General features: G+C 45.0%; 2 protein-coding genes across 2 annotated transcripts in view; both read left to right on the top strand.

Moving 5' to 3' along the window:
* Positions 1–3973: 3973 nt before the first annotated feature.
* Positions 3974–6487, top strand: IMP3 (IMP U3 small nucleolar ribonucleoprotein 3). Its single transcript, XM_028495077.2, has one exon. The coding sequence runs from the start codon at positions 5411–5413 to the stop codon at positions 5963–5965; it is 555 nt and encodes a 184-aa protein (XP_028350878.1). The 5' UTR covers positions 3974–5410; the 3' UTR covers positions 5966–6487.
* SNUPN (snurportin 1) overlaps positions 6019–11873 on the top strand; it is a 47748-nt gene continuing 41893 nt past the window's right edge. The window contains exon 1 of the mRNA XM_028495075.2: positions 6019–6107. Coding sequence (XP_028350876.1) covers positions 6032–6107 — 76 coding nt within the window. The 5' untranslated portion in view covers positions 6019–6031. The remainder of the gene's footprint in view (positions 6108–11873) is intronic.

Genomic DNA, 11873 nt, shown 5'->3' with positions numbered 1-11873 from the left:
GCTGAGTGCTAGACTCCTGTAAACATTTTACCTTTATTAGCTCACTTAATACAATTGATGGGATCTCTGCTCACCCAGCTAGGGGCCTAGTGTAGCCCCACCCCACTGAGGGGCCCCCAGCCACCACCCTGATGGTCTTTAGTTGCTTTCCAAATGCTTCAGTCACATATTTATGCACATTTACACCTTGGATTTACTCTCATATCTGTTCAGGGGCAGAGGGAGGGTGGTTTCTATCTCACAGTGGCCACCTTATTTCCAGGTTCTTGGGGGAAACTCATTCTGCAGCTTCACACAGATTTCCAGAACCTGTATCTTCTATTTCCAACCCTCTTCAAACCTCTGGGTAACAGGGCCTGCAGTTACTAATCTTAGGCAACTGCACTAACCTTTGTGGTTCCCTACACCCTGCCTATTACTTTGGAAAAAGTCCCTTTATTAAATTCTCCTCACATTACTCTAATTGGAGTGTGTTCTCTCTTTCCTGGTGGGACCCTGATTTGGGCACAGGAAACAGCATCCATTCCCCCATCCAGATAGCCAGCTTTCCTCCTTTAGGAAAGGAATCAGCAAGGGAGAAATGTGGCCAGTGGTTTCCAGGCTGACTCCACTGGTGGCAGCGTGGTGGACACACTGGACTATTACTATAGTGATGCAGACAAGAGATGATGAGGGCCTGAGGTAGGGCAGGGGTAATGGGCTGGGGAGAAGTAAATTTGAGATTCTATGGGGGTAGAACAGACTGGAATGGCAACCAACAAGATGTAGGTATTGAGGGAAGAGTCAACCCACATCTTTAGAACAGATTCTCAACTCCACTTTCCCCACCAGCTATTTCCCCATTTCTGTGCTCACCTTTGCAGCAAATTCCTCAAAATAGCCATCTCTACTAGCTGCCTTCAACATCTTTCCTCCCTTTCTCTTCTTAAACCCCTCTAGCCATTCTTTCACCCTCACACTCCACTGAAACTATGCTTATCAAAGTCATCAGTGACCTAATGGTTATTCTCAGCCCTCCTCTTAGCCTCTCAGTAGCGTTTGACCAGGTTGATCACTACTTCCCCCTGGATACACTGTCTTCACTTGCACTGGGGAGACCATACTTTCCCGGTTTCCCTTCTACTACACTGGCTCATCCGCTTCTCTCCAATAATTCTGTTGTTTTTTTTTTTTTCAGATTTATTTATTGGATGCTTTTTGGGTCTTCGTTGCTGCACGCAGGCTTTCTCTAATTGCAGCGAGCTGGGGGCTACTCTTCGTTGCAGTGCACGGACTTCTCATTGCGGTGGCTTCTCTTGTTGCGGAGCATGGGCTCTAGGCACGCGGGCTTCAGTAGTTGTGGCTCACGGTTTTTTTCAGATTTATTTATTGGATGCTTTTTGGGTCTTCATTGCTGCACGCAGGCTTTCTCTAATTGCAGCGAGCTGGGGGCTACTCTTCGTTGCAGTGCACGGACTTCTCATTGCGGTGGCTTCTCTTGTTGCGGAGCATGGGCTCTAGGCACGCGGGCTTCAGTAGTTGTGGCTCACGGGCTCTAGAGCGCAGCTCAGTAGTTGTGGCGCACATCCCACGGCATGTGGAATCTTCCCAGACCAGGGCTCGAACCCCTGTCCCCTGCATTGGCAGGCGGATTCTTAACCACTGCGCCACCAGGGCAGCCCCTCTCCAATAATTCTAACACTAGAGTGACTACTAGTTGAGGGGTCCTCTTGTCTTTTTCTCTCTATATTCACTTCTTTGACGATCTCACCCAGGCTCGTGGCATCCAACACCATCTTTCTGCCAATAATACCCCAAATTTTAAATCACCAGTCCAGGCCTTTCTCTAAAATACCAGACTCAGGGAATTCCCTGGTGGTCCAGTGGTTAGGACTCCGCACTTCCATTGCAGGGGGCACGGGTTCAGTGCCCAGTCGGGGAACTAAGATCCTGCATGCCGCGAGGTTTGGCCAAAAATAAAAAAAAAAATAAAATAAAATACCAGACTCACATATCTTTCTCCTTGACATCTCCCTTTGAATGTCTAATAGACATCTCCAACCCAACATGTCCAAAATTGAACTTCTAATCTTGCCCCCCAAATCTGTCCTATTTGGCAGCCTTCCCCATCTCAGGTGATGAGTACTTCCTTCCACTTGCTTAGGTCCAAAACTGGAGCCATCCTTTGACCCTCTCCTTATTCTGGGACTCCTCTCTCATTGGCATCTCAAAACTGCTTTCCTGGTCCCAGCTACCACCTTTCTTGCATGCACCACCACAACAGCTTCCTAATGGTCTCTATGTTTCCAGCCCTGCCTCCTGAGAATATGTCTATTCTCAACACAGCAGTCAGAGTGATCCTTTTAAAACATGTTAGATGTCAATTCTCGGCTCAAGACCCTTCAGTGTCCTCATCTCACTTAACCTAAAAACCAAAGTCCTTAAAAGAGCCTATGGAGCCTCTGTTATCTGAGCCCCCTTTCCTCACCCCCTAGCACACTCTGCTCCAACCAAGATGGCTTCGTTATTCTTCTTCTGATATGCCAGGCACATTCCTGTCTTAAGGCATTTGCACTCACTGTTTCCTCTTCCTAAAATGTTCTTCCCCTAGATATCCACATGGCTAACCCCCTATGAAATATCACCTTCTCAGTAAGACCTACCTTGACATGCCCTGTTTAAAATTATAGCCCATCCTCATCCCAAGCTCTCCTATATCCTGCTCAGTTTTGTTTCATGACACTTATCACCTGCTAACATATATAGTTTACTTATTTATTATGTTTATTGTCTGGGGAGAAGGAAGTTAACCAAGAGTCCTCCTGCAGACACATTGAGCAAGGGCTGAAGATAGAAGGGAGTGAGGCTGGGGGAATATGAGGGTGGGGATAAAGTGCAAACCGGGAAAAGGTATTTGCACCATAGATAACTGATTAAGGATTAATATCCAGAACATACAAAGTACACCTTCAAATCAATTAGAAAAAAGCAAACAATCTGTATGTTTCCTACTGCAGCTGTAACAAATTTCCACAAACTTAGTGGCTTAAAACAACACAAATTTATTATCTTACAGTATTGGAGACCAGAAATCCAAACTGGATTTCACTGGGCTCAAATCAAGGTGTCAGCAAGGGCTGTGTTCCTTCTGGAGGCTCTAAGTAAAATTCCATTTCTTTGCCTCTTCCAACTTCTAGAGGTTGCCCACACTCCTTTGCTCATGGCTCCCATTCATCTTCAAAGCCAGCAATCACACCTCAGACTTCTGTATGTATCATCACATCTCCCTGACTCTTCTGCCTCCCTTTTTCACTTATAAGGACACTTGTGATTACATGAGACTCACCCAGTTAATCCAGGATAATGTCATGGTCTCAAGATCCTTAATTTAATCACATCTGCAAAATCCCTTTTTTCATGTAAGGTAACATTCACAGGTTCTGGGTGAACATCTTTGGGGGGCCATTATTCTACTTACCCCATAATCCAATAGAAAAGTACACAAAAGACACAGAGGCATTCCATAGAGGAGGAAACATATGAAACCTTTATTCATCAGGAAATGCAAATTAAAATCACAGTTAAATACCATCACACACTCATCAGATTGGCAAATATTTTAAAAATCTAACAACCAAGTGTTGTCAAGAATGAGGAGCAAAGGGAACTCCCATGCACTGTCAAAGGAATATAAATTGGTACAGCCCCTTTGGAAAACAATTTGGCAATATCTAGTAAAGCTCAACATGCACTTTACATGTTCATGCATACTTTACATGCATACTTTACAACTGAGCAATTCAACTTCAAGATGTATACTCTTCAACAGAAGCTACTACATATGTGCAACAGGAAACCTACAAGAATTTTAATAGTAGCACTGCTAAAAATATTCCCTCCAAAAAAATCCAACAGGAGATGGATTAATAAATTAGATAGAAACAAACAATGGAATATAATGCAACAGTTAAAAAAAAAACCTGCAGCTACAGATAAAAAATTCCACATGATGCGACATCTTCTAAGCAACACTTCTCAAATGTCAGTGTGCATACAAATTACCTGGGGATCTGGTTAAATGCAGATTCTGATTCCGTAGGTCAGAAATGGGGCCTGAAATTCTGCATTTCCAACAGCTCTCTGCTGATCCATGGACTACACTTTGAGTAAGAAGGTTCTCAGTATTTAGGGATGCATTTACAATGATAAAAGTATTTTCCTTTTTAAATTTTTTTAAATTAAAAAAATTTTTTCTTTTTAAATAAAAGGTAAAAATAAACACTAAATTCAGGAGAGTAGATACCTTTACCTCTCACTGGGGGAGTGGCTGGAATATGTAGATGAAGTGGTCCTGGTGATGCTTTCTTAAACTGGCTCTTGGGTCCATAAGTATTCATTATACTTTGTATCTTACATATGTTACATATAGTATTTTCCATATATCAAATATTATATTTTAAAAAAACAATGAGAAGCGTACAAAAATAAAATGATAGGCGAAGAAGCTAGGTGGCGTCAAAGACTTGGGCAAATAAAGAAGTCCTGTAGCGCTACACTAAGCTAAAACAGATATAACTAGCAGAAAAAGTGTTAAGTTTGTTAACTAAATACTAAATAACTAAAAACAAACTAATTTAGTTTCACTAAATACCAGAAATGCACCCTGTCAAGCTAATTCGTTTGAGCCCGGATTAAAGGGTCAGCACTTGTACTACCCAAGCTTTTCAAACTTACTGGGTTTTATGAATCACCTGGCATTCTTGTTAACAATACAGATTTCCAGGTGACTCCGGTGTAGATCCCGATTCTGTGGGTGTAGGAAGCAGCCTGGGAATCGGTATTTCATAGGTTCGGTGGCGCCTAGCCCCTCTTGGCAGGGAGAAACCGTTCCGCCCGCCTGCTAATGGACCTGGCGCTAGTGGGCGGTGGGCATTACCCGATCAGCCCCGGCCGGCTAGGGGAAGCCCGCCACGAGGTGGGACCACTCCCCCGCCCCACGGTCAGCACAGTAAATTCAACCAAACTAGCGCGACAGTCACCCCCCTTTCATGTAACTGGCCTCTTAAGCTACTTTCAGAGAGGCCCTGAATGGCAGAAATCTAAATGAGAGGAAATAATTACGGCACTAGGTGATTAATTCTAGGCAACTTAAAACCGCGCAGACTCGTCTTTGGGGCCTCCCCTCTCGTCCCCGGTGTCTTCTAGCACTTTTTCCCCGCCTCTCTCAGAGAACGCGAAGAAGAGAAGAATCGCGAGATACGGACGCGGGGCGTGGCCCCACCCTGACCAGTGGAAACAGAGGGCGTGGCACTGAGCCTTTCTTTTATTGGCCCAGGGTCCCCAGGACCGGTCTAGCAGTGCTGAGGGGGAAGTCGCGCGGACGCCGGAACGCACGCTGAGTCTCGGGTCCTGCAGCTTCCAAGCCGCCGTCATGGTGCGGAAGCTTAAGTTCCACGAGCAGAAGCTGCTGAAGCAGGTGGACTTCCTGAACTGGGAGGTCACCGATCACAACTTGCACGAGCTGCGCGTGTTGCGGCGTTATCGGCTGCAACGGCGCGAGGACTACACGCGCTACAACCAGCTGAGCCGTGCTGTGCGCGAGCTGGCGCGGCGCCTGCGGGACCTGCCAGAGCGCGACCCGTTTCGCGTGCGCTCCTCGGCCGCGCTGCTGGACAAACTGTATGCTCTCGGCCTAATCCCCACGCGCGGGTCGCTGGAGCTCTGCGATTTCGTCACGGCCTCGTCCTTCTGCCGCCGCCGCCTGCCCACCGTGCTACTTAAGCTGCGCATGGCGCAGCACCTCCAGGCCGCCGTGGCATTCGTGGAGCAGGGTCACGTGCGCGTGGGCCCCGACGTGGTCACCGACCCCGCCTTCCTTGTCACGCGCAGCATGGAGGACTTCGTCACCTGGGTTGACTCGTCCAAGATCAAGCGGCACGTGCTGGAGTACAATGAGGAGCGTGATGACTTCGATCTGGAAGCCTAGAGGGTCTTCCCTCGCCAGGACTGCATTTTATTGATGGGGAAGCTGAGACCTGATGCCTGAGATTCTATGAAGGCGTCCTCCCCCAAGAGTGTGTCAGCCAAGAACTTGGCTCCTCAGCTACAGGCCCTCACAGAGCCAAAGGGTACGCCCTTTTTCCACAAAATTTTCTTAGCCTTTGGACAATTGGTAATTAAATGACTGCCTTAAGAGACAATGGGAAGCGGTTTTGCGCTGCCCTGGGGAATTGTTACATTCTTGTACCTGAAACATTGTAGTGTGAAAGCAATGACTTTTGGGGGGGGGTCTACCCCCGCCCTCAGCTTTCCTTTCATTTCTTTGTAGCAGGACAGTTTAGTTTAATTTATACTTAACTCGAATTCTTGCGTTTGTTCGTGATTAAGCTGTGTACAGATGTTGGAGGGTTTGGTCTCAAGTTTTCATAAAATGGATGAGATTTTAGTGTTCAGAGTCCTTTCTCTTATTTAAAGGAATGCTCTCCTAATGCCAACAAATGGCCTAACTGCTTTTTAAGTGCAATAAATAAATAAACAATATAAAAAATATTAATTTTACATTCTTTTTTTGTACTAAGTCTTTGAAATCCAGGCTATATTTTACATTTAAGGTACATTTCAATTGGTTGCTATTTTTTTTATTATGGTAAAAAGCATTAAATTTTATATCTTAACTATTTTTAAGTGTACAGTTCAGTGGTATTAAGTATAGTCACTTTGTTTTGAAACAGATCACTAGAATTTTCTCATCTTGAACTCTATACCTTCTCTTGTTTAAAGGAATGCTCTCCTAATGCCAATAAATGGCCTAACTGCTTTTTAAGTGCAAATTTCTGTCTGGGTTTCTCACATAGGGTCACATCTATAAGTCTCCCTGGCTCAGGAATCCAGAGAAGAAGACTAGAGACAGCAGCGATCTGCCTGTGGGGGAAGCCTGCAGCAGAGCCTGCGTGTGGAGGTTGCAGAATGTTGTACAGGGCTGGGCAAATTTGTCAGTTTACCAATCCCTTCCTCAGAATGAGTGTTTTGGCAGAGCTCTTCCCCACAGGACTTCCTGTTGATATTCCAGCCCCAGGAAATACCATATTAGAGGGCTGAAGTGTTTGCTTGCCTAAGGAAATAATCACCCTGTAGCTTGGCCATCTAGCGGTTAGAAGTGGCCCAGGAGGTTCCTGGAAACTTCTTGTGAGTGGAGCCCTCAGGAGGCCCCAGGGCTGCCTTCCCGGAGCAGCACCTGCACAGCCTCTGCCCATCACAGCCTGCCATGGCTCCCTGCCCAGCCTTTAATTTAGACAGAGATTAATTCTAATTCCCTAATTGGAATGGGTTTTACTGAAAGAAGCAAAGGATGGGTTGGGAGTCAGGGAGCCTAGCCTGATGACAGTGGAGGAATGTGAAGCAAGAGGATCTGCTCTAATCCACCCCCCCTCACTGGAAGGAGAGTAGGGAGACTACCTCATTTACCCAAGACTTTTACAAGGAGAATAATAGAATGCCAAGAGCAATGGATTGCTTTTATGTGTGCCTTCTCCATTTCCCCAGGTGTAAGGCAGCATTTGGTGAAGAAACAAGGGAAGGTGACACTGGGGATGACAGTACTAGCAAATGCTTCTACTGTATGTCAGGCACTAAATGCATTACATATCTTAATCCATTTAATCCAACAATCCAATGACGTGGGGAACCCAATTCTCTACTTTTCAAATGAGGGAACAGAGGCAGAGATGGATCAAACTGCCCCAGATTGTATAGCCAAGAAGTGGTGGAGCTGGAATGCTCCTTTAAGAGTCATGTGAGCATTGTCACAGCCAGCCCAAGGGATACATCAGGATTTAGAGAGAGTCCCTGAATCTGAGTTTCCAAGCCAGCAGAGAAGCAGCAGCACTAGCCAACGTTGTTGGTCCCCAACAGGGTGCTGTGTAAAGGTCTGAACAAGGAGCAGGCACTGAGCTGCCAAGCCTTGGCTAACATTCATTGAGGCCCTGCCTGTGCTAGGCTGCCATTTGCTCTTCCCAACAACCCTGACGGGTAGGTGTTATTCACACCTTTTCAGTTTGGCAAACAGATTTGGGACAAGAACTTGTCCAAGACTGTGGTTCAAGTCCAGGCTCATGCAACTCCAAAGACCATGTTTTTTTCAGTGCCATTCCTTTAGGAGAGGAAGGAGAGAGAATCCCATTCATCAGCTCTGGTGGCTGGGCATAATCTTTGCCCATTTGAGGAGTGTCCTCAGGGCTCCCAGGATTAGGGATCTCATCGGGGGAGACTTTGGTGGCTCTAGAAAGCAGGAACCCCCTGCGGCCCTCCAGCTCTCACCAGGCCCCACAGGGCAAGACGGGTAAACTGGTCCCTTTGGTGTAGTTGAATCCTGCCCGTATCACCCAAGCAGATACAACTTCAAAGTTCGCTTGAAGGAAACTGGGTTTAGGAACTTAGGAGTAAAATTCAAGATTCTTCAGAAAAGCTATTCCTTTTCTCCTTTGGGGGAAAATGAGAAAGAAATGACTTAACCAGAACCTGTAACCAGAAACTTTGGGCTTAAAAAAAAAAAAAAATTGGGGACATCCCTGACGGTCCAGTGGTTAAGACTCTGCGCTTCCAATTCAGGGGGTGCGGGTTTGATCCCTGGTCAGGGAACTAAGATCCCACATGCCGCGTGGCGTGGCCAAAAAAAATTTTTTTTTTGTGGTACGCGGGCCTCACACTGTTGTGGCCTCTCCCGTTGCGGGGCACAGGCTCCGTCTCCCATTGCGGGGCACAGGCTCCGGACGCGCAGGCTCAGCAGCCACGGCTCACAGGCTCAGCCGCCCCGCGGCATGTGGGATCCTCCCGGACCGGGGCACGAACCTGTATCCCCTGCATCGGCAGGCGGACTCTTAACCACTGCGCCACCAGGGAAGACCCTTTTCTTTTTTTTTTTTTAATTAAAAAAAAAATGGGGGACTTCCCTGGTGGTCCAGTGGTTAAGACTCTATGCTCCCAATGCAGGGGGCACAGGTTCATTCCCTGGTTGGGGAACTAAGATCCCGCATGCCGCACAGGGCAACCAAAAAGAATAAAAAATAAAACTGCAAGACAAGTGATTCAGAAGGAGGCTAAAGCCAGACTGCCAGGTCTGGATTGGGGCTTCTGTGCCTAACTAGCTGTGTAACATTGATTATTTTACTTAGCCTCTCTGTGCCTCCTTTTTCCTTGTCACAAATATATGGTAATAGAGGGTGGGAGGAAAGAATGCAAAATTATTGTTTAATGGGTCCAGAGTTTCTATTTGGGGCAATGAAAAAAATTTGGAAATAGTGGTGGTGATTGCACAACATTGTGAATATAATTGATACCACTGAATTGTACACTTAAAATGGTTAAAATGACAAATTTTATATATATATATATATATATATATATACCACAGTTTTTAAAAAGTGAAAAAAAGGAGGGGGTGGGTAATAATAGTACTGACATTAAAAATTATAGAGAGGGACTTCCCTGGTGGCACAGTGGTTAAAAATCCGTTCAATACCTGGCCCAGGAAGATCCCACATGCCGCGGAGCAACCAAGCTCGTGTACCACAACTACTGAACCTGCATGCCACAACTACTGAAGCCTGCGCGCCTAGAGGCTGTGCTGTGCAGCAAGAGAAACGACCGCAATGAGAAGCCCGTGCACTGCAACTAAGAGTAGCCCCCGCTTGCTGCAACTAGAGAAAGCCTGCACACAGCAACAAAAGACCCAACGCAGCCAAAAATAAATTAATTAATCAATTAAAAATTAGAAGTAAATGGCATAATTCCTACAAAGCTCTTAGAGAAGCTCCTTGCGTGTGGTAAAACCCCAAAGCTGAGCTCCCCACCTGCTATCTCTCCCCAGGCCCCAGAAGAAGTACAGGGAGCTAAACATTTTACAACAAAAAAGCCTAATGGATTAAAAAAATGTAAACACAGTGGGCAGCAGGGCACATTGGTACCTTTCAGGAGAGCGGTTTTACAATATGTATCAAGAACCTTAGAAACATACATTATATACGCTTTGACCTAGTACTGCCACTTTCAAGAATTCAGCTTAAATAAATTTTGGATATTTGCAAAAAATTAACTACAAGGATCTTCATCACTGTGTTTATAATAGAATATAACAGAGAAAAATTGTAAATGTATTCACAACGGACTGATTAAATTACTAGATAGCCTTATGATGAAGCTCAACTATTAAAAATTATTTTAGCAAGATAGTTAAGGACTCAAAAAGTTAACAGTTAAATAAAACGTAAAACAGTACCAATAGAATCCCCATTGTTCTGAAGACAAATATAAGCATAGACAAAATAATGGTTATAATATTGTCTCTCTGGGTAGTAGTATTACTGGTGATTTTAATCTTTTTCTTTGTGCTTTTCAGTATTTTCCAACTTTTCTATGAAGACTGTGCATTACACTGAGATAAATATTACAGTTTTGTGTGATCTCAGTCTGAAGTTTATATACCTGTGGCAGGTTTTGGGAAAAGAAACATTTAGCTTTAAAAAGCAGTGTCCTTAATCAAAGAGCAACTAAAATGGTCTCATTAAAAGAGAGGAGTGACACTAACCTGGCTGCCCTCAGAAAGAGGCTTGGACAAAGAGTCTACTGGGCTGAGAATCATTTCTCCCCCAAATTCAGTGAGTCAAAGAAAGGTCAGCTTGGGAATTCCTTGGCAGTCCAGTGGTTAGGACTCAGTGCTTTCACTGCCAGGGCACAGCTTCCATCCCTGGTTGGGGAGCTAAGATCCCACAAGCCATGTGGTACAGCCAAATAAAATAAATAAATAATTTTAAAAGTAGATCCTCAAAGTTTCTCATCACAAGGAAGAAAAAAAAGAAAGGTCAGCTTTCCTCAGCCTCTGGGAGCCTGGTGTGCCATCACAACTTAGGCCAGCTTCCTAGAGGGATTAAGTATCTAGATAACAGAAACAAAATTTTATAAAACTCTGTGATGCCCTCTGATCTTTCCTATTCCTTTTATTATTATTACTATTATTTATTAATTTTTTAATGCAGGTCCCAACCTACTAAATTATTTCACAATCCACTGATGAGCCACTGATGTGTCAAAACCTTTTGTTGAAGTTTGATGACACCTCAACATTTTCCAAATTACAGTGGTACTTTAACTTGGAATATTTAAGAAATTGCTGGACTTCCCTGGTGGCACAGTGGTTAAGAATCCGCCTGCCAATGCAGGGAACACAGGTTCAAGCCCTGGTCCAGGAAGATCCCACATGCCACAGAGCAACTAAGCCCATACCCCACAACTACTGAGCCCACGTGCCACAACTACTGAAGCCCGTGCACCCAGAGCCCGAGCTCCACAACTTTTATTATTATTACTATTATTTATTAATTTTTTAATGCAGGTCCCAACCTACTAAATTATTTCACAATCCACTGATAAGCCACTGATGTGTCAAAACCTTTTGTTGAAGTTTGATGACACCTCAACATTTTCCAAATTACAGTGGTACTTTAACTTGGAATATTTAAGAAATTGCTGGACTTCCCTGGTGGCACAGTGGTTAAGAATCCGCCTGCCAATGCAGGGAACACAGGTTCAAGCCCTGGTCCAGGAAGATCCCACATGCCACAGAGCAACTAAGCCCATACCCCACAACTACTGAGCTCACGTGCCACAACTACTGAAGCCCGTGCACCCAGAGCCCGAGCTCCACAACAAGAGAAGCCACCGCAATGAGAAGCCCATGCACCGCAACAAAGAGTAACCCCCACTTGCCGCAACTAGAGAAAACCCGAGTGCAGCAACAAAGACCCAATGCAGCCAAAAGTAATTTAAGTTAAATTAAAAAAAAAAAGAAATTGCTGTTTCCAGCTATTGAGTCAGAACATTGGCTCCATCTTTTATTATTT

This window comes from Physeter macrocephalus, chromosome 11, assembly GCF_002837175.3.
Source record: "Physeter macrocephalus isolate SW-GA chromosome 11, ASM283717v5, whole genome shotgun sequence".
NCBI classification, from domain to species: domain Eukaryota; kingdom Metazoa; phylum Chordata; class Mammalia; order Artiodactyla; family Physeteridae; genus Physeter; species Physeter macrocephalus.
Note: the sequence above shows the minus strand (reverse complement) of the source record. Positions and strands in the feature narration are given on the sequence as shown.